This window comes from Excalfactoria chinensis, chromosome 2, assembly GCF_039878825.1.
Source record: "Excalfactoria chinensis isolate bCotChi1 chromosome 2, bCotChi1.hap2, whole genome shotgun sequence".
Classification (NCBI taxonomy): domain Eukaryota; kingdom Metazoa; phylum Chordata; class Aves; order Galliformes; family Phasianidae; genus Excalfactoria; species Excalfactoria chinensis.
In genome coordinates this window covers 20548047-20572040 of record NC_092826.1, presented here as the reverse complement: position 1 = coordinate 20572040, position 23994 = coordinate 20548047, and the positions used below count along the sequence as shown (strand labels likewise).

General features: G+C 36.7%; 1 protein-coding gene across 1 annotated transcript in view; it reads left to right on the top strand.

The window, feature by feature from the left end:
* VPS13B (vacuolar protein sorting 13 homolog B) overlaps positions 1-23994 on the top strand; it is a 404032-nt gene that overhangs the window by 83134 nt on the left and 296904 nt on the right. Inside the window, exon 16 of the mRNA XM_072328758.1 lies at positions 2650-2834. Coding sequence (XP_072184859.1) covers positions 2650-2834 — 185 coding nt within the window. The remainder of the gene's footprint in view (positions 1-2649; positions 2835-23994) is intronic.

Below are 23994 nucleotides of genomic sequence, written 5' to 3'. Positions count from 1 at the left end.
ATAGCAGCATGTTCTTCATGGCATCCAGGGCTTTTCTTCTAGTGACTAAAAAGCTTCAGTATGTATATAGTAGGGGCTTTGCATGTATACGAGAAACTCAAGTAGGTGGTGATTTCTGGCCAGTTGTGTTCCATGGAGGCTGATCTCAGTGTTTCAGAGTAGATTATGTTGTGAGTTTCCTTCAGCTGTCTGGATCAGTGGTTCTTTATAGATTATTTTTAATTATTTCATAAACCAGGCAGCATCTTTCGATATTTTCCTGACTTTACTCATATTATTTTCAGGTTTTGCCTCTTATTAAATCTGGTTAAGTAGTAATACTTTTCTAATTAGAGTATTTCTCTTAGGGTTTGTTTGTATTTTTGAATGGTTTTCTTCTTTCAAATGTATTTGGATGCATTTTTTTGTCCCAGATGGCCATATGGGGTATTTGTACCTTTCAGTAGAAATGCTTTCTGGGAATCTGCACAGTGTATTTGAAATTCACACTTAAGCACAGGATGAGCTTCAGGAGCTCTATATAGATGTTGTGTACTCCTTTGATGTAGTGTGCTGCACTTAGAGCAGTAATCACAGGCAGCGTGTGATCTGCTTGCGTTCTCTAGAAAAATCCTTACGGCTGTCAAATTAAAAAGCAGATACAAAATATGGGAGTTCTAACTTTAAAAGACTGGTGGTTCGTTTCAAACTGTTTTACCAAACTTTTTCTTTCTAAGTGAAATTCCTAATATCACACACATCTGGCATCTCCCATACAATCACAAAAGAGTTTTTTCATCCATGATTTTTTTCTGGAGATGGCACTTGAAGCTGACAGCACAGTCATAGTAACAGTTGTAACTCAGAGGCAGTTCTGTTGCTGTGCTTCTTCCTTCTTTTTTTCCTCAGTAATCTGTAGATAGCACAGTTCGTAAGGCTAAAAAACTTTAATGAATAATGATTACTTTCTCGTGGCTTTTAATGTTCAGAATGTTTGTTTCAAATGATTGAAAGAATATGGCAGTGAACAGCTGGCTCCAAAGGTTTGTATAGAGTCCCCAGAGTTTCTTTTACTTGGTGAAGTGCCGCTCTCCTGACTGAGGGTAGAATGTGCAAGGAAATCTCTTTATTGCCAGAAGTTTTGGCCCTTCAGTCTGCTAGAGATTTTAGAGTTTAAGCAGAAGGAACAATATTTTCACTAGCCTGCTTCTGATTTCAAGGAGCATCCTGCAGTCTCCATCTTGCTAGGTATGAGACCTGGAGAGATTCTGGGTCTGCTTATTAGCAGGTCTTATCTGCAAAAAAGACCAAACTCAACAACTCAACTTCACACATTTTCCAGTTCTTATTTTACACAAGTGTTTGTGGGTTGCATCGTTTTGTCTGATTAGCATGGGCTTAAAATGTATAATTATGTGATGCATTCAGAATGTCTTGGGGGGATGAAAGATTAGATGGCAAATGTGAATTCATAAGGAATATTAAAGCTAATGTGGAAAAACCACCAAAACTAAACCGATCACAATCACATTGTCACTCTTCTCCTAGCACGTTTCTCCTGCTTTCAATATTTAGTGTCTAAATTACTTAGTTGATGGTGGAGATAAACACAGAACCCCAGAATGGCTGAGGCTGGCAGGGCCCTCTGTGCCCCTCTGTCCTACCCCTGCTCCAGCAGGGACATCCAGAGCAGGGGGCCCAGGCCCAGGCCAGGTGGCTTCTGAACATCCCCAAGGAGGAGACCCCACAGCCTGTGGGCAACCTGTGCTAGTGCTCCAGCACCTGTGCACAGCAGTGCTGCCTGGTGCTAGAGGGGGAGCCCCTGTGCTCCAGTTTGTGCCCACAGCTTCTTGTCCTGGCACCGGGCACCACTAAGGAGCCTGCGTAAGCCCTCTTGGCATGTTCCCTTCATGTGCTTAGGGAATCCATTGCATAATTTCAGGTAATAATATAGGTACAGGAAGAAAAGGTAATTCAATTCTCTGCAGTTATTGAAGAGCTCTCCTGTTGGTACCGGGCTATGCTGTCACAGAATAATTTATTTCCTAACAGGATGTCCTTTACTTTGACCTGCTCTCCAAGTGCCATGAAGCCCCTCATAGATTATAAATTTAAAAGGAATGAAAAATACTATTACCTATTTAGAAACTTTTAGTGAATTGAGTATGTCAGCCAAATATGGAATATGGAGGTAAATACAGAACATGTGGATTTTTGTTTTGCACTTAATTGTATGATTATTGTCTATATAGGTTTTTGTATCACTAGAAATATTTCATTTTCTTTACTGATTCACAGTAAGCTTTCAAATTAACATTTTTCCAATAAAGTTTTGAACAGATTTTTTTAGTAATGTGCATGATTTTGAGTACCTTTTGATTTGCTGATGTGCTTTTATTTCAATATGTTAAAACCAAGAGTTAATTAGGTAAAAATAGTTATTTTATCTCATGTTTTACAGGAAGATGCAAAGTTAAAGCATTTAACAGAACTCCTATTTTGAGTGAATTTCAGCATAAGCTCTTTTGGGATGGGATTTTAATAGGCACATGATTGTCTTTACAGGCTTAATTGCTCATGGTCTGCTATTCTGTAATTCAGCTTTTGAATTGTTATTCTTCTGCATCAAACTAATGATTTATTTTTTTTTCCTCTCAATATTTTAAACAGGACCAAGCGAGCTCATGTCCCACTAACAGAATGCATATTTGAACTTCCAAATTTGACGATTCAAGCAACCAGAGCTCAAACCCTTCTGCTCCAAACTATTTATCAGAGCTGGTGTCATCCTGCTGGAAGTGTCAGTTCTGTGGTGGTAAATGAAGCTTTATTGAATGAAGTTTTCCAGTCTTCAGGTAAATATTTTGGTTAAGTATGGTAGATTAATACCTTGATTATAATATGGAGAACTGTTAGCAAATGTGCATGCAACTATATCCTTTAAATCCAGGTTTTTATGTAAAGTAGTTAACAGACAGAATGTTTTTTGTGTGTATATGAGTATTTATAGCTTATGCTTAGAATCCAGGATGTAAGCTAAGCCACTGAGCTTTCACTCCTTGGCACCAAATTCTGGATACATTTAATTTTCCCATACACGATAATTTTTCCATAATTCCCTCATCTAAAACATCCACCCTTTCTACCTTATATGGTATAATGTTGTAACTTAAGATCATTCTGAGGTGAAGCTGTTGGATAAAATAAAAAATACTGGATTATTAAGGGCTTTATTAATCAATGGCGAATAGAAGTTGATCTTTTTTAAAGGTCTCCATATGTTTTTCATCTAGTTCCACAAATAAATGGTTTCTGTTGTGAAACAGCTGAAGACATACAAGTCTCAGAGGTGATGATGTAAATAATGAAATTTGCTACCTGTCATTCTTTTGGAAAACATCCAGGGATTTCAGGAAGAAATTATGCTTGCTAAGTAACTCCTTATTGATAAAATGCTGAGACTATCACCTGCATACGTTGTCTATGCATAACTGTTTTAATGAATCTGGGTCTGCATTAGCTACCTCATACATAAACTGGGACTTCTTCAGATGTCTGCATTTGGCATTTTGCTAATTGAGGTCACTGTAGTATTGGCATTTTCTCAGTGGATTGAATATTGGCATATACTTCTCTCTTCTCACTTGTTTCCCTGAGTGAATTTATTTGTTATGGCTAAAGTTAGGAAAACAAAAGATTTGCTTTTCCTGTACTTCCTTCTCTTGTCCTGTGTGCAAAGCTATTTCATTAATGTTGGTGTATTAATTTAAATACTGAATTTAAAAATAGAGTTGGGGGATGCTGATAAAGAGACTGAGCTTCATCTTTGAAATGTCGGAAAGGCTCTCGTATTTAGATGCCACTACTGTAAAAACATGGCCCAAATCTTGGGGAGAAAAAATGGAGAGAGTGGTACAAATGAGAGTGATAAAAGAATGCGAAGCCTTTCATTCTAGAGAAATCCTTCTGACTTTGGCAGTCTGACATTCCAGGACAGTGCCTTTTTCAGCAGCTGCATGTAGACATTAAGTCATTTGCTGAATTCCTTGTGTATTCAGTATAGAATGTAGTGCAGACTTAGAATTGTGAAGAAATTCTTAGATGAAAATTGTAAATTTTTTTTTAGCTTTTTAGCAGAGGATGTCTGACGGATTTTCTTGCTCTCTGTAGGGACAGTTTGATTCCAAAATGTCGTTTTGTCTTTTGGAATTGTTTCTGATACCACCAAGGTTTTAATAGAGTTAAGAGTCAATTCTTGCATTTGATATTGAACTGTGCTCCAGCTTTCTTGATTTCTTGTATTTAAAGAAAAGGAATTCCAAAGCTGAAGACCGTGTGGGAAAATCTTAATTTTCTATTAAGAATTCTGTAATAATCTGACTACAAAGTATGATAGGTCTCTGAGATTATTCCTGATAATTCAGTTTTTTCTGTGCACAGTTCTATTGCTACATGCATGTTGGACAGTTTGCCTTTGTCACATCTATCTTGTTTGAACATCTTTCCAGATCTGTATAGGTTTTGTCAAAAAGACTATGATGTTCATGTATATATTCTGTTTTAAATCATGGACTTGAATAGTGTGTGACATCCTTTAACTCATTACATGGTTTCCTAAAAACACAGAAAACAATACTGGGAGATTTTGGCCAGTTTGCTGGGAGGACCACATCATAAAGGTCATCCAGAAGATAATGTGTGTGTGTGTATGTATATATATTTAATATATTAATATATATAAATTAATTACATATATTACTGTGTATAAACATCATACAAATAATTTAGATCCTCTGGAATCTCCATCATTTCCAACTTTGGAGAATGTATCAGATATGGTAAATCATAACTAGAGTCAGAATGGTAGGTTAGACTACATAGCTATGGTGGTATTTCTTTCTCAGTTAAATCTGCATTGCTTTGTTGTAAAAATAACTGTAGTATTTTCATTTGTGCAACTCTTAAAATAACTGTGAATAAGAACTTTTATTAAGAAATGTTTCTGCTTTCTGAAAAGTCTCATTGTTTCTTTTCATTCCTTGTTTCTGTGTGGTCACCAAAGGATGAAATTGTGAGGTTTTACTTTCAAGTACCATTACTTCTGAAGGTAGTAGGTTTAAAATTTACACTCCAGTCAGATGTGAAAATGCATCATATGATCTGTTGGATGGCCTTAGGGTTTTCAGTTTTGAAGTAACTTGTTCTACCACTTAATATGGTTTCTGTCCTTCAGTTTGGAAAAATGTAATACAACCACTCTATTCTGCAAATTCATTTATTAGAAATCTGGAGCACAAATTTTAAGTACTTAAAGTGAATGAACAGCACGCTATGCTTGTTTTGATCTCCTCTTATTGCGGCTTAGTGCTTGTCCTAATAAATTATATGGTTCTGTAGTTCTAATTCACATTAAGTAGATGAAGGGAGTTTTGAATTCAAAGCTGCCAAATTTGCAAAATTCTGCCAATTTGCCCTAACCTTTGGCTTGTTTCATTCTGTAAGTCTACAACATTTTGTTGAAATACATTTGGATAAAATTTAAGATCATGCTTTGTAAATTGTGCTTATTCTTAGGCGTGGATTGCATATGCTTTAATGGCAGCATCTATATGTGTGTGTGTATAATTATGTGGGGAACTTCAATTTTTTTTCTTTTTGGGGAGGGGTTTAGTAACTAGGAATGTAGCATAGCAAAAAAGAGTATTTGGGATATTTTTTTAAATATCAAAAAGGCACAGCTGTTAATCACTGATACTGATACACTTACATGCACCTTAGCTTCTCCAACACAAAACAGTGGTGGATGAAACTTCAGCTTATTTCTTATTTGCACTGTAGTTAAAGCCTTTGACTAGACAGACAGTCTTTCTGTAGTATTCTGTTACTCATCACATTCTCTCAGCATTCTAATTTTAAATTGATGTTAAATAAGCAGACTGATTTTTATTTCTCCGTGTCTTCCTTTCAGAGGTGAGATTTAGGCTTTGTCTCATTTTTGGTCATCAGAAATTCATCTCAAGGGTTACTGATATTTTCTTTTGTGGTGTGGCTGAACCTGCAGTGAGCACCCGGTTTGGTGGCTCCCAGTTTTAGAGAGGCTACAGAGAAACTGGTGCGGGTTGGTAGGCTATTGAGACCTATGTCTGGGTCTTCACATGTATTTCCATTGAAAGTGATTGAAGAAATGAAGTTTGGATAGTGTGCTGATAGGAGGCTAAGGCGGAATTTCACAACGGCATGCAAATACTTGGCAGACAGTTTCAAGGACGATAGACAAGTTATCATTGATAATACCAGGTGATAGAGTACACGTGCATGTGTGTATGGATACCTGTACAGATCGTGGACATTTAGGAGCACTCACACAGACAGCACCAATGGCCTCATCCCTTTTCTGCATGGAAAAGTAGGTGACCTATTAGTGATGAAGTATTTGTATATGTATGTACAGGGCGGATGCCTCCATCAACAACTCACAGAAACTATTTGCCCAGTGACTTTCTGAGATCATAGTCTTCTCAGATACAGATACATGGGCATATATGCCCTGGAGTCTGCTCTACTGCTGATTCTTTTTCAGGAGCCCTTGACTTGTTTCCACCTGCTGTTGTTTGCCCCTGAGCTCCTCTAGACTTGTGCAAATGGGCTTTTAAAGGACCGATGGCTTCTATGGTGGGCCTAGGAGTAGCTGGGCAGTGGGTTATTTGGGATCCCCATTCTGCCACTGTCGTTTTGAGTGTTTTTGTCAGTGTGAGGATGAGCTTCTTTCTCGTGCCGTAATGTCTCACATAGATGACCTTTTCATCAATGGTATTAACTGTTTTCCATCTGTTCATAATTCATTTTTCAGCCATGCACAGTAGTAGAAACGTACTTGAAGTTAATGGCTTTCCATTCTTGCGATGTTGCGGATCAGTTGATTTTTTTTTTTTAATTATTTTTTTAAAACCAAGTTTACACAAAATATAAGCATCTTTGCTCTGTTTTATAGCTTTTTCTTATTTCTTCCTTGGCTTTTCCTGATTTTGTTTCAGTGTGTTGGTTGGATACTTTATTAATTTTTTTCCTGAAGGAATACTGGGAATCTTCACTGTCTTCTGTTTCCCAGGGGATCTCTTTCTCGGACTTCATTGCTTTCATTCTACTGCTACAGGAATCATAATCTTTATGTTTCATGTTAAGTATTGCCCAAATTATATCCCCCCTTTACATTTTCCAACTTCAAAAAGCCATCCATTAGTTTCAGTTAAAGGTAGCAGGACAAACAGCTTCGTCTATTTCAGTGTTCTTATTCCCCCGTTAAAAGTAAATAAAAAGAAAAAGCAAACAAACATGACCTTACTCTCAAAAAGAGGACATTCTTAGTTTGTTGTCCTGCTATTGATGATCCAGAGACTACCAGCAAGCCTGCCTTATCATCTGGGCATCCAAATTTTACTCATTGATGTGAAGTACACTGCTTTGCTTTTTCATCCTATATAAGCAGACTGTGCCTTCCAAGAGAAATGGTGTGTTTTATCCTTCCAATCTGATCTACCAGTTTTGAAGAGATGAGACTTTGTATTTTTACTTTTATATTTTCTTTGTTTCTTTCACATAGCTAGTCTCAAATGTTTGCCGTTTGTTTACATAGTTTTTTTTTGTGACTGCATATACCTGTATTTACTATTGGTGTTGATTGAAGAGTTAAAGTAGAAAACCACTCAAAGTCAAAGAATTCAAAAATTAATAGATGCATGAGTTGTAGGAAGAGGCAAATATATCACAGAAGAGCATGTGTCTGTTGCCCTTTTGACATGCTCTTGAGAGTCTCAGACATGCTTTAGAGGCATGCTCTGGGAATCTGTCAGCTGGGATAACTGTTGAAAGATACTCTGGATGCAACTTCAAAAGGTACGTCTGCACTGTCTATTCCCAGAAACACAGAAGACAGAAGTTAAAGCTGGTATATGGCATTTGGTGCTGTGATTACTTCAGAAATATGTTTTGGCTCCACAACTTCCTACAAACTAGCTCAGGCTGAAGGTGAGGTAGTGATTTGGAACAAACTGCCTAACTCTTCAATATACTTTTCTTCATGTGAGTAGATTCAAGGAATACAGTAAGAGAAAATTGTTTGCGTGTGAACACTCTTATCTCCCCCACCTTTCTACCTGCCCCTGTTTTCCAGAAGCCTTTGTCAATGAGGAAAAAAACCACTTTCCTCAAGTAGTTTGGAGTTGTTGGTTGTTAGATATTATGCATTCATCAAATAGACTTTTGAATTCGGAGTACATCAGTTTCTTTTGATTAACTTATCCAAAGGAGAAAAGACTTAAAAAATGAGTTTTGAAGTCTTAAGATCAAGTTGTGTGTGTTTTGGTTTCTTACATTAATAAGGCTTATCTTAAAACTACCACTAAAAGGTCACAGGCTGTAGACTGTCGTCTGAGTGAGCTGAGAATGTACAGGGAATAAATTAATAGAAGTACATAAAGAGAGGTGTGTGTTCTTTATGTTAGTAATTATTGTGATGCTACCCTGTGTATAAGTGTTGTGCCATACTTACCTTGAAACAATTTAGTTCTGCTGCATGCAGACCTGTAATTACGACTGACTTGGAATGTTTGGATATCTCTAGCTCTTTGATCAAATTTTGAAAGCAATGCATTTTGAATTTTTGTCTTCAGTTTGGACATAACTCATTGAGGATTAGTTTATTTTATTTACCCAAGCTTTTTTTATAATTCATTTTCCCTATTAGCACAACAGAATGTTTATGTGGTGGTTGAATATCACATTAAGCATCGCTATTTTCCATTTTGTCCTCTATATGTGTAAAAAGAAACATGAATCTGAAATACATTGTACTTTCTTAGTTTCTTTTACAAGTGGATATATTATCAATGCTAGTAAGTTTTTTTACTAATATATTTTTTTACAAGTATGATTATACAAAATACTACAACTTTGGTAAATATTGTCACAATCATTTAGAACTTGAGCATAATTAATTCTTTGGAGTAATTTCATTGTGGATTTTCTCGTTTGTTAGTAGGTGTACCCAAAGCACTCAGTTTCTAACCATTTCAGCCTGCCAGAAAAACATATACACAGTCACACATGGCTTTAGTTTACTCTGGAAAACTGGAACTTGCTACCACTTTTTCCTTGTCCTGTTCAGGTAGTTCATTATTTTGTTGACAGTTCGGTTCCATTAATCTGGTATTTTTGGGAAAATTGCTTGCAGACCTTACATTTCTCTATTGAAGGTGATCAAATAGGCATTTGAATCCCTCATGTAAATGATGTCTTAAAGTTAAAATAAAATCTACTTTCCAGAAAGTAACTGTAAAACTATTTTATGCAAGATTTCATGTGGGATACCTTAATGGTTGAATAATAAATTTTACCTCATAAAAATGAAATTCAATAATACAGTAGCTTTCTCAGCGCAGTAGCATCTGGTTGAATCTCATGAGAGCCAATATTTTCCAACTCATTAGGATCATGTCGTTCTGTATGTCGTCAACATTGACTTAGCCAAGCTACCTTTACTTACATAACCGCCAAACTATTAAATAGGTCTCTTGTGGAGTGAAGTCAAATATTCCTCTTATTTTGCTTTTGCCTTGGAAGAAGAGAAGAAAATGTACGTACTGTAACATTTAAACATCTGGTCTAAACCACATCAGGGTAACACTGAGGAAAGTAACAGGATTCAGTATTCTTCCCAGGTGTACATATAAAAAGGGGTTGTGGAGCTGCTGCATAGTTCTTTTAACCACTTAGGAAAAAGACTCAAATAAGTGACTTGCTTTTCTAATACCCCCTGATTTTAAAACTGCATTTTTCCTCTTACCCCCACTCCCTTACCACCAAACCCCAAAACCCAACAAAAGCATAGAATAAAACCTAATGTAGGCTGTTAAGCTCTAATTGCTTCCTTGCAACGCAGTGGTATTTAATCTTTGTTTGTTCCACGCAATGTGATTAGTTTGAGCACTCATTTTGTGGACAGTATGTCTTCAGCTTTCTGTTTAAAATGAAAGAGTGCCTTCTCTTAAGTAGTAGCTCGAATATGGCAGGACAGAACTGTATGAAATGTGCACAGTATAAACTGTTTGCTGTCTTGCATGGGTGATTGTACCTGCCTGTCCTTATCCTTCATGTAGGCTTATGCCTGCTGTATGTTAATAGTGTTATTTTTATGTATTTTACATTGCTATGGAAGTCTGGAGATTACCAGCTTTAATTTCAGATATACATACGGTGTGGATAACCAAACCAAGCACAATTCTTTATCTTAATACAGAGAATATGATACAATTGTATGCAACTTTTTCTTTCTTCTTACAGTAGACATTTTCAGTAATATTCTTAAGACTGACTTAACCTGTAAATGGAGTAGATAGGACATGACATCACTTCAGTGTGTAATCAGTGGTCTTTAGTGTAAGTATCTTCTTAATAAAAAAGCTGCTTGAAATAAAGATCTGTAGTGGCCTGAGAACTCACATATGAAGCAAGCACACAGATGTGTAATTATAATTACCTTTTGAGTTTTTCTTATGTAATTTGTGTACACTTGTTTGTTATGAAAACAAAAGTTCACAGTGTTCTGATTTGATATTGCATACTGATATGAATACTGAAGGCATGCCTAACTTCTATCTGTAATATCGTGCTAAGGAATTTAACACAAAAATCCACTTGAAGCTTTTAAAATGGCTATTGTAGTGAAAGTGAACATATGTGAAATGTCAATAGCACAATCAAGGAGGAAAAAAATCAATAAGTTGTGGAAGGAATACATACATACATAAAATCTTTATGCATGTAAACATATATAAACTTTCTAAGTTGAATTATGTTTCTGAATTGCAGTAGAGCATAGTGTTTTTTTGGAATTAACAGCAAATTCTTGCTGGGTTTGTTGGTGGGCTACCAAAAACAAGACACCTAAACTCAGAGCTATAAATAGCGCCCTTCCACTGGAGTCTGTAGTTTATTTGCACAAACAGTAATTGAAGCTGCAACAGCGAGCACCTGTTTTGTTTGCTCAGCTGTTAACTTTGTTATTTCATGTTTTATTAAGAAAGGTGTGTTTGGACAGCAGGGATGTAAGGCTGCTTTTTACCTTGTTCTAGCTGCTGTGTACATCAGTTGAAAAACTCTAACTCTCCCCTACAAGGAGTGTGAGGTGGTTTCTTTTATAAGAACAATTCAACATGCTTAGAAAGATCCTGCAGCACCTCTTGTTAGAAGAAGAATGAGAAGAGCGTAATGGCTCATGAATGTGCTGCATAATAGGAACTGGAAAATTTCTGAGAAGAGCACAGAGCCAAAGCGTGTCAAAGCTTCAGAGTTAACAGGAGAAAGGATTCTTTTTTGAAGAAGGACCCAAAGAAGTTTGTGCCAAATTAGGGTTGGTTAGGAAGCCATCAGTGGCTGTTACTGCATTGAAGGAGAATGGTGCGATGGCATTTTTTTGGTGCCCACCTCTTAAAAATAGATGACCTGGCTCATGCTACAGTTTGCAGTGATTAGCATTGCTTTTCTGAAAAGCAAAAGTAAATTTCTTTTCCCTTGGGGAAAAAAAAACCCAACAAATGTGACCTCAGTTTTCTGTTGTATAAGGGACTTTATAAACTGGTTTGCATAAGAAAGATTATTATTATATATTTTTTTTACCATTAAACCACACCATCAATAAAAATACTTTGATTCTTGCATAGCATGAAAAGAAGTTAGAACATCTTGTAGCATAACTTCATTATTATTATAGAGAAATTTTGCAGCATGGAAAGTAATGGCTGATTGGCGTTTTGATCTTGTTGATGGAAAAAATATCGTACAATCATAGAATGGCTTAGGTTGGAGGGGAACTTAAAGATATCTAGTTCAAACCCCCTTTCCCGCAGTGGAGAGGATTACTACCCACCAGATTACACTGCCCAGGGCCCCATCCAGCCTGCCCTTAAACATCCTCAGAGATGGGGCATTCACTGCTTTTCTGGATGACCTATTCCAGCACCTCACCACCCTCTGAGTAAAAATTCTTCCTGACATTTAATCTAAATCACCCCTCTTTTAGTTTAAAGTCATTCCCCCTTGTCCTATCACTATCAGACCATGTAAAAAGTCAGTGCCCCTCCTGGTTGTAAGCTCCCTTCCAGTACTTGAAGGCCTCAATGAAGTCTCCCTGGAGCCTTCTCTTCTCCAAGCTAAACAGGCCTGAAAAGCTGAACAAACCCAAATGTCAGCAAAGATGATTTTGAGTGGGCTGGATTACTACAGAGTGTGAAAGGGGGGGTGAGGGGTGTGGGGAGCAGAAAGTACAGAACTAAAGAAATTCTGATGAGAATTCAAGTTACAAAAAAGAAAGTAGTGATCTTGTCTCTATAATGAGATACCAGAATTACACGTTGCAATATTAGTTGTTGGTCTGAAGCCTCAGGTGATGTATTACATTAAATCAGGCTTTTTTTAAAAGCCGTGTGTGATTGTTTAGTGATTATTTTTAAACCTAGAGATTATGGAAGCAAATCCCAGTTTTTAGTTATGTAGATGTTCAAGAAGAAGATATTCTTCAAGTTAATGATGAGGAAAATTAAACAGATAAATAATACAGGTATCTAGAATAGTGTCTTCTGTTTCCAGTTTCCTTCTGAGCTACTAGAAGTGTCTTGCTGTATTCTGAGAGGGATTTTCAGTAAATGTTGCCATAATCATTGAGTCATAGAATTACTCATGTTGGAAAAGACCTCGAAGATCATCAGGTCCAACCCCAGCCTAACCATAGTACCCTAACTCTGACAACCCTCCACTAAATCATATCTCTGAGGACCACATCCAAATGGCTCTTAAACACATCCAGGGATGGTGACTCAACCACCTCACTGGGGAGCCTATTCCAGTGTTTAACTACCCTTTCTGTAAATAAGTGTTTCCTAACATCTAACCTGAACTTACCTTGGTGCAACTCGAGGCCATAATGTGATAAGCCATTTTATAAGGACTTTCCAGTAAAGGAAATAAGGTTGCAAGCAGTGTAAACTAGAATGTTCTTTGGCTGTTTGATGGAGGGCAGAATACGTGTTTTTACTGGAAGGTAGCAATCTGCAACTAGAGCAGTGCTTAGACCATGAATTATTTAGGTTATATTGTTATGTCTGCAAAGGTGGGCAATGCCTTTCAATAAAAATTCTATTTCTGTTGTGCAAAAAAACCAAAACAACAACAAAAAAGAACAACAACCCAAAAGCACACTGTAGTTTACCAGTAATACAAATGCATAAAAAAAGCAGATAAAGTTAGGCAGAAAAAAATCAGGAAAACATAGATTCTCAGTAAAATTAAAGATGATACAGGAGATGTAATTACTTTGATCCCACTTTGAAGTGTTATGGAAGCATGGGAAAACATTCCTTGTTTTTTTACTGTTGTGCATTTTTTCTCATGAATAAAGATGCATATCATACTGTATGTGATATGATAATGAAAAGCACAGAATCTGAGGAAGTGCCAGAGTTCTGTGTATGACCACAGTTTCAGCTTCTGAATTTTTGGAGCTTTGGCTTATGCAATGTAAGAGCTCCTGCATCTGCTTACCGTCCTACTTGGTTCCATACTTTGGAACCAAGCAGACATTCACTCAGAGCAAGTAATCAGAGCTATTTCCAGAAACACCTTTGTTTTAGGTGGAGATTATCTAAATAAGCGTGGTTTCCAGCCTGAGCTTAGTTTCATTCTATTGAGATTACATCATAAGGCTGGTATGGATAAAGATCAAAAGTGTTCTATTTTTCACTATCTTTTTTTTATTATTATTATTTTTTATTTTTATTTTTTTTACTTTTTCACCATAATCTTTTGGCAATTTTTGTTTTGAGAGCAACATATTAAACAAATCCAGAGATAACACCTCCTTACACTTGTTTCTCACCCAAATTTGTTGCTGCACCTCATTCTTGATCTTTTCCTTCTTTTATGTCTGGTCCCATTCAACCATTTTCTTCTTTACGGGACATCTTTGTTCTCATCTTCTTCCTTTTCTCTTTTGCTTTGCCTCTTTTTCTCATTAACAACAGCAACCTTGTTTACAGTTCTATGTTATTTCTCTTGATTTGTTATAGCAAATTTAATTTGCCATTTACTAAGCGAAAGTTGAATTAAGAAGCACAGTCACACATCTGAAAGCAATATGAATTGTACTGAAAATTTGAATCTATTGTTAGTATATTTTAATCGACCTCAAGACAATGCTGGGTAACAATCAGTTTTCAAATAGTGGTCTTTTAAAAATCTCCAGTTCTAAGAAGCAGAAAGGTGGGAAGAAATGGTGCAGAGCTGTGTTCAGCAGTGGAACAGCTGGAACTAAGAATCCTTGTTGGCTGTGTTTGGTGGCTATTTGCTGTATTAAAAATAAAATTAATACCTTTTTCTTCTGCACCTTATGATCTTCTCATGCCTGTTCCCAATTCTGCTCTCAGAAAATAGCTAACGTAGGAATCTTAGAATAGTTCAGTTGGAAGGATCCTTCAATGATTATCTAATCCATACATCTCCAGTGGGCATCAATGATAGGAGGAGTTAAATTAGAGGAACCTGATTCTATTATTTGCTTGGTGGGAAAGCAGATTTCTAAAGGATGTCTGAAGTTAGGAATAAAATAAATATTTTTCAGACACCTTTGGTTATTACATGAATTGATTGTGATTTGCTTTCAGTCCTTTTTTGCCCAGTGGAATGCTGATGAGTAGCAGTCCTGCTTGCCAGGTGGGAACAAAATCTTCTCATTGCCCTCCAACCTGAGTATAACAAAGGAAAAGAAATTCTTTATTACGGTTTGTTACAAATCAAACGATGAGGAACAGAGATAATGTTTTTCTTTAACCAGTTGCACTCTTTCATGCTTCCCAGGACTTCTGGGGAGTGCTTGACAGCGAGTATTTGCTGTTGTAAGTAATAAGGTCCTATTGTATTTCCTTTGTAATTAGTGCATCGTTGGCAGTAAGTATCTGACTTGCAAGGTTAGAACTGTAGGGCATACAATGTAAAACACCTGCTATGTATCTAATACATAATCTTTTTTTCAAATTCTTTTAGTTCAACTTAGCTTCTAAAGAATAATACTTTTACATGTATTCAGCAGCTTTACAAACACTGTGAGACTGTCTTAATATATAGTTTGGAGGGGGGATCTGTGCTATTCTAGACATAGTCTTAGGAAATTGCATCTAAAAATACACTGTGTGCTCCAGCAAATGCGGGTCACTTCAGAGACATTAGGAATCAATAGATATTTGTCTTTTCTTTTTAGACTGACTAAGCCTTAAAATAAACCTTTGAGGCACTGGCATAGCAGCATTTGCAGTTCTGTTGAAAGCTCGTGATTGCATCTTGGTATGGCTCTCGTAGCTCCTGGTTTCACCAGTTAACTCAGTATTCCGTTCAGGGGACTTAGATTAGGTGACTGTGATCACCAAAGTGCTAAGCACTTGATCTTCTGTCTTTCAAGAGAGCTTTTTATAAAACTTTCTTTGATGTGTACTTCTTGTCCAGGCTACTTTCCCAGTGGGATTGCTTTTATGCTGCTATCCATTCATATGTTGCTGTATCCCATATGTTATCAATGAAACACAGCTTGCCAGCAGATTTGTGCTTATCACCAGGGTAGTACCTCTACCTTATTCAGTGTTAGGAAAACTACTTTTTTAATTCATAAATTTTCCCTTCTGTAAATTTGCACACAGGCTTCAGAAACTCCTACGTACTAATATATAGGAAGGAAAAATAAATAGGTGGAAATTGTGCTTTTTTTTGCTCATCTCATGCCCTCCCAATTCCTTTTCAGTTTCAGTTTGTGTATGATTTGTCTGAGTTTATGAATATAAACTTTTAAGTGAATTTCTAATTGTGTTAGTAAGGAGCTGATAATGTGCTTGGTTCCTGGGCATTTAAAGTATTTGTAGAAGCTTCTACCTTAAAGATCTGTGAGACTTAATATGCCATCCTGAATATTATTGCTTTGGAACTTGAGTCTGTGTGTCATTTTTGAGAATATTATCCTTACGACATCACAAAAATGTTGCAGAAGTCAGTTTGAAAATTGTACAAAGAATGGCAAACAAACAAAAGTACAACTAAAACATGGTAGCAGGGTATTGAAAGAAACCTAGTGATGAGAGGAGACCGTGTTATGGTTCAGGAGCAAGAAGTACAGAGAAGAAAAAACAATGGATGCTCTGATAGATGAATGTTCTCTGTATCAGTGAGCAGAACTATATTTGTGGTAGTCTCCTCAGCTTCTTAGACCAATGAATCTTGAATTTGATTAGTGTAGGAGATAACGAGCTAAGAAATGAATTTGGGGTGTCTGGTGACTGGTTTTCCCAAGCTGAAGTCTTCTTTGAAGCCATGATGAAAGAGTGATACTGTCAGATGACTTCACAATGTGATTTGGTATGTTGTATCAAAAAAGGTCAGATTTGCAGTTTGTTCTTCCATCTTTTTGAATTTTGGGAAGTAGTCCTTCAAGCAGCTCTTCTCTAAGGCTTGCTTTCCTCCTTTTCTCTCCTGCAGTGTGACTTATAATTGCCTCCCAAAAGAAAGGGAACAAAAATGGAGTAGATACAATAAATATGACCTGCAACTACTGTTTAATTTTTTTTAACTATCTCTGATTTTGCATTGTACTTCCTTTGAAACTTTTTTATTAATACGTTGTTACTGTAGTGAGTCAAAGTCTTTCTAGCAGTTCCCTCTAAAGGAAAAAGATACCTCCCTTCAATTTCTGTAAAATCCATTTCAGTTTTCTTCTGCACTTCAGAATCATATTCTATTTCACTGAAGTAGTACAGAGCTTTCATTGCCTTAGTTCAGTAGAAGACTTCCTAATGCAGTTGCAAATCACAGTTCAGAACCATCATAAGCTTATGGATGCTTAAAGACTAGTTTGGACAGAGCTTACCAGGTAATCCTCAAGAGCTTGTTGACCTTGGCTGATGTGGAATTTGGAGTGGAAGATGGAACTCTTAATAGAAATGATTTTCAAGACAGGAAGGGATATTTTGTGTGAGGCAAATCTACTGGTATTCAGGGCAATTGCATTTATGTATTGGAAGTGAAACTCACTTGTCTAGCAAATTAAGGTGTATGAAGTTCTAGCAGCCAAAACAAATTCCAGTTAGAAAACACTTTTTTGTGTTTACAGTTGTCAATGACTGAAACAACTTATTGTGACTGCCGGGTTTTCTATTTTGTTTGTTTGTTTTGTTTTGATATATTCATGCTGCTGTTTAAGTACAAAAGACTAATCCAATGGCCTTTATTTTATAAGAATTGAGGCTAGATGTTCACCAGGCTTCCCCCTTTCCACCTTGCATTACTTGATGCTTCACAAGTTACTTAGTTTGAAATGCTATTTCACCCACATCTCTAACTGGAGCCAGCTGATCTCTGAACTGTCCTCTTAATCAGACTGAGTCTATTTAATGCAGTTGCCTCCTGGTAGCTTTTGATGCTAGCTGAAGATGCATGTTCTGCTATTATTTTTATATGGGTCTGGAATAACAAATCATAAGAGAAGTTTACAAAACATGTTGACTGTGATGTGTTATAAAAGGTAAACCATCTTTCTTTTTCTTTACTAATTATTTTAAATAAAAGCTATTAAATAATGTTCAGGTAAACTTCATTAAACTGCCCATTTAAAATTATTTAAAAAAAGAAAAGAAAGCAACGCTCTGCTTTGTACTTACTCTGCTATTCATATACTACTGAAAACATTCTTTACATTAAGTTAAAGGGTTGGTGAATTGTCATTAACAGAAGCCTTTTGACTCATGCAGTTACATTTGTCATTGGGTTTGAACTTGAGATTGTTCTGTCACTGACCCCTTTGTTGTCGGAAAGGTAGAATTTTCTAGCTTTCTGTCCTTAGTATGTGCAGTCAACTTTATTTGCCTTGGAATCTAAATTCATCAGATGAATTCCCCAAGCCTACTGTGAATTGCCTGCATTTTATCTAGCTTTTCACTCTGCAACGTAAAGTGCAGTGCTACTGTATTAGTTCCATGACTTTTCCTTTGTTTAAAAAAAAAGAAGAAAAAACAACAAAAACCTTACAGAATACATAAGTACAACAGAGTCATCCTTTAGATCATTCTCATCTGTGTTAGGAACTGTTTGATATTTAAGTTGTAGTACTCTGTTTCCCAACAAAAGTCATGTGACGTCAGCAGTGAGGTGCAATAAGAGCTCTCTTAGGATTACTTTAAATAGAATGGAAGACTTTGGGTATATAAGGTTGTGTGGCCTTGAATGTGATTTTTATTTGATATATGAGCTGTGACATAGCTATTGCATGACTGAGATGTGCCTGTAAGCGATGCAGTGTACAGATGGGGTTTCTCTGAAACAAAGCCAGCGACTAAATCTGAATGTGTTCATTTAAAGGGTAAAGAATACTTCATAAAAACATATGGAAACATTTCTATGTTTTTTCATTAAATAAATTTCTTACTCCTTAAGCACTTTTAATGATAGTTCATTTACCTGAATCAAAGTTTGCTATGCATTTGTATAGTTAAGTGTCACTTGTATAATGTTATGAAGGTTTTATTTAAAAATGCACAAAATGGACTTTCCTATCTAGTTATTCCAGTCTTTCAGTCTTTTACAGGTAAAATATTCATGTATACAGAACCATTAAAAAAATCCTCACCATTATGCATTGCAAAATATAGAATTTAGGATTAGGAGGAATGTCAAATGATAGTAATAAGGCAGTTGCTCTGCGTGATTTGACTTAGATGGTTTTTGAGGTCCATTAAAATGAAATATGGGATTATGTACAGTTAAAGAAGAAATTTATGCCAAATGTTTATGAAGAGTATTTCAGTCTTCAAAAGCATGGATTCTGAAAATGTGCAGGGATCACAGAATCCCACAGCTCAGCAGGGACTTCCTATGTTTTGCTATATAAATAGGTGCTAATGACAAGTGTGTGTGTGATATAATGGAATGGTGAGTAAAAATATGAATTTATAAACATATTTAAAATGTAGTCTTTATGAGGCTGAAGATGATGTAACTGTCCAGCTTTTTGTAGACTAAAAAGAAAATGAATAACTAGAGAGCACAAAGAAAATGTTTGTGAAGCTCACATGAGAATTGAGGAAAGAGGCTTTTTACTGAGACAAGAAAAATTGCATTTCTTTCTCCCTTGAATTGGAATAATCTTTCAAATCTATGTACTTCGAAAGGAATAGTAATTTGGGTAGAAGAGGATTCAACTTATTTTCCTTTATCTTTGACAAAAGCCTCCAAATAAACCTATAGAAATGGATATATTTAAAATAATGGACACGTTTCCAATAGTAAGAATGTTAACTTTTGGATCAGTCAACCTATGGAAGTGTAAAAGCTTCTGGATTTTTGTGACTTATACTGGAAGAAGCAGTCATTTCTTGAGCTAGGTGTTGAAAGACCAACTCAGTAGATAACCAGGTTCCAAAGGAGTCATTTCCATGCAGGAAGCAGTCACACTGTAAAAATGCCTGTTACAAGATACTGTGGTTGCTTCAAGTTCACTTTTTAAAAACGAAATATGGAGAATATAAAACAGGAGATGATCTTTTAAGGCGAAGGCAGCCTTTCCATTTCAGGAATTGTGTTGTTGATGCTTGGAGTGTAGCCTCAGAAATGTCACGCAGTTTTCCCGTTGTGTTCTTTTTCCTGAGGATCCAGCATTGGCACCAAGTGGGATGTTGGCTTAGGTAGAATTTTCATTTAAATTCTAGTTCTTAGGCAGTGTTTTGAGTAAGAACTCTTGTGAATATATGTTGTATAGTCACTTTAATGCAAGCTGAAATTACTCTGTACAAAGAACTTATTTCTTTCTTAATGTGCATTCTGTATCCTTCCTAAAGCCTAACAAAGACAATTAGGAGTAACTTTGGGCATTGTGGTGGCTCCTCACAGGAAGTTATTATTTTCAGTAGGTGATAAGTATTGCACATCTTGTCTCACGTAACTCACCACTGAGGCAGATGACTGGGCTGAGTTACTTGATGCTGCAGATAGTTCTGCTGGATCATGTTATAGGAAGAAGTGACCTCTTGCTGCCTATCTTGCATGCATGCTATATATATAAATGAAATGATTTACATTACCAGCACTGGTTGAGATTTTTTTGGATTTGTTCTGGGAAGATGAAGAGCATGTTAAAATGTTGTTTATATACCATTACAGAAGGCTCTATTGCTGATGATGTTAGCTCTCTTTTTTCTTTCTATATGTGCAGGGGGACTTCATGTGCAATTCTGTTATTTTCACTGTTGTCTTCTGCCTTTACTCAGCCTGCAGGGACTTGTTTTTGGTTGTCTTAAACTTCCATCTTATCTTTGTCTTCTTTAATACTTGACAGTTGCTACCATTAAGAATCCAAAGCATCTGAATGTGTGTGATCTGTAACTACTCTTACATGAACTTTTGGAAGAAATGGATATTATTCATTTTATGGAAAAAACAGGATCAAATTATATCCCAATTTTTCTTGGCACGCAGATGGCTGATTTTTTTCTGAATTTATTTGCAAGGATTTGAGGGGGGAGGAGTAAATCCTGAGTTTGTCAGTCCTTTGCATGTCTATCTGCTTGTTTCCATGATTCCAGATCCGTAGTTAGGCTCAAATGCTTGAAAACAAAACATTCTTTAGCAATATGTTTATGGTAGCATGGACCATTAAAAAAAATAATTTATTTTACTATAGGGGCAAATCTGTCATGAGTTTTAACGCTTAAAACTAAGGAATTGATGTGGCGGTGGCATTCATAGCTGCTCTATGAATTGTTCATCTAGCTTGATAGGGCTCTGATGCTCGAGGTCTGTAGGCAGTAGCTGTCTTTGCATAGAGGGATGAGAAATACATTAAACAGAAACAAAGAAATGTTTTATGTTCTTTCCCAGCAATTATCATAGCTTAATTATAATAGTTTCAAAGTTCTGCTTGTTTCCTCTCAGTCCCATGACTAAAGTGTATTTGAGCCAGATCTTTTTTCAACTCTTTCAGTCTTATCTTTGTATTCCTAATGGAAGGCTTTAAGGGTTCAAGTAATAAACACAAAATTTGAGACTAGTTCTTCTAAACACAGTCTTCTTGAAACTTTTGGCTCCTGTTTATTGTAATGTAAACTATTAAGGAGTTTTACTGCCAGATTTTGATTGTGAGCATATTCGTATGGATGAGAGGATTTTAAAACCTAAGTTTCATTGTCTTCCTTTTGTGATGTGGCTTCCTTTTATTTTCATAGGATCATAGAATAGCCAGGGTTGAAAAGTACCATAATGATCATGTAGTTTCAACCCTCCTGCTGTGGGCAGGGTCACCAACCACCAGACCAGGCTGCCCAGAGCCACATCCAGCCAGGTTGCAATGAGGTCTCCCCAGAGCCTTCTCTTCTCCAGTCTAAACAAGCTCAGTTCCTTCAACCTTTCCTCATAGGAGAGGTGCTCCAGCCCTCTGATCGTCTTAGCGGCCCCTCTCTTGATCCTCTCTAAGAGCTCCACATCCTTCCTGTACTGGTGGTCCCAGGCCTGGATGCAGTATTGCAGAAGGGGCCTAACAAGAGTTGAGTAGAGGAGCACAATCACCTCCCTCTCCCTGCTGGCCACTCCTTTTTTAATGCAGCCCAGAACACAGTTGCCCTTTTGGGCTGTGAGCGCACATTGCATGTTTCAGCTGATTTAGGATCATACTACGGTGAGAAGGGGTGGTCCTACCTTCTGCTCATAACTGCAGCTTTCCCTCTCCTCTTAATGATCAGGCAGATATGTGAGCAGTTAGTTCAGCTGGTGGGCTTGGTAGCACACTGCAGGAATCTCAGGGTCTTACTTGAATGCCTTGGCTTCTTCTGTCTCTTGCTTTCTGAAAGACACATGATCTTTCCGGTTAAAACTGTCTGTATTTGTGTGTTTAAAATTATCATCAATTTCATTAATACAGATTATTTATACTGGAATTTTGTAAATTGCATGGGATTATCTGTGCCTTCTGCACTAATGTAGGAGTTGTTACTGCTTCAGTCTAAAGGATGTCAGTCTAAAGGATGATTTTACTCTACCTTGTAAGGTCTTTGTGGTATGGTGCAAAAATGCTTTGTACCTTACTGCTAAGAGGTAAAGCAGCTGAAATTTCTTGTATTAATAGCCCTTCACAGTAGGTTCATGGGGAAGATTCCTGTAGTTGGTGTGTAGTCCCTGAAAATGAAAAGTAAGTTTCTGCAAAACAAAGCTTCTGTTTCCTTCAGATGCCACTGCTATTGGGTGGTCGTTTCATGTATTGTCACTGCTTAGCTGGTCTCCTGTGCTGGTCTTTATGTATACTGACATAAAAAATTAAGCTTTTTTTTTTTTTTTCCTAGATGCAATTCTTAAAATAAAATAAAAAGAATTAAAATAAATTAAAATTGAAAGACTGTTTTGGAGATGTAAGATGAAAAATTAAATGTAGGAACCAAGAGAGTAGAAAGGCACATGTGAAGCTTGTACTTGTGAAGGGATCCTGCAGTTCTTAAGAGTTGTAAGGCAAGTTTCATTCAAGCTGTACATATATACTGTACGAAGAAAACTACTATTTGTATCCAGAGCTTTTTTAAGCATTACTATCAGAATGTCTTTTGCTTTTTTTTTTTTAAAAGCAACCAGGCCTGGCCTGTAGATAGTTCTCTATTAAAAGATCTTTCACGTGTGGTAGTATTTTATTAAATGTGAATGTATTCGGTTTGTGACCTGTTTTTCTGGACAGGGAGAGAGGATTGTTTGTTTTGCTCTGTCCTTTATGTAAATAGGTGAGATACAATCTCCTTGAAGTCTCCCAGTTTTCTATTTCCTTCTAATTAAATAAATGATTTCAGTGTTCTGGAGTGTTTGATATCTGTACAAAAACTCTCTGTACATGAGGCTGTATTTTCTGTGGTTTCTTGCTAAAGTAAGTAAATATGTGACCTCATCTCTCAGTCAGCCAACTGTGCCACTGATGACCCAGCACTTACTGGGTAATGCTGCTCCTGGGGAAGCTCAACCAGTCCCCAGGGAAGGCTGTGGCATGCTGCTGTAGGCAGTTCTTTGGGTGTAGAGCCAAATACCTTTTCCCCTTGGTTTCATTTCCACTTTCATTTCTTTTGGGACTTTCATTTCCTATGGAAGTTTAACCTTTCCTTAAATTGCTTTAGTATTTGGATGGTCTGTGATCTTTGGGTGCAATAGGACCAAGAAAAAATGTTTTCCTTTGTTTCAGTCTCCACTTTATTTCCCTTTAATATATCGTGTACTTTTATAGGTGTGCTTTTCTTTATGCTGTTACCAGAGCTGCAACACTAGTGACATTTCTGCAGGTGGCATTTTTCTAAGATACTTGTAACTATTTTGTCTTCAAACGACTCAGTTTATGTCACTACTATGTTTATGTTAACTCCTGTCACCAGTGACTGGGTGACAGGACGAAGGGAAATGGCCTCAAGTTGTACCAGGGGAGGTTTGGGTTGGATATCAGGAAAAATGTCTTTACAGAAAGGGTTGTTAAGCCCTGGTGTAGGATCCCCAGGGAGGTGGTTGAGTCACCATCCCTGGATGTGCTTAAAAACCGTTTGGATGTGGTGCTCAGGGATATGATTTATCCGTGTGTTGTTAGTTAGGGTAGTATGGTTGTGTCATGGTTGGACTCAATGATCTTTAAGGTCTTTTCCAACCTGAGTGATTCTATGATTTTGTGCAATAGCAAGAAATTCCTTTAGACTATTGAGAATCTTTGGGGAACATAACTGAGAGCTGTCAGCTTATATGCATTTGAAAAGCAGCTTAATGAACTGGAAAGCTGTTGTGTTCCTTTTTTAAATATTACAAATTAATTATCTGTGCGCAAGTTGCTGGAATAAGTCTAAGAGCATAGGCTTCTCAAACGGGCAGCAGCCTACATTTTTAACATTAACATCAAATAAAATCTAATAATCAACAAGATTATTTTTGTTC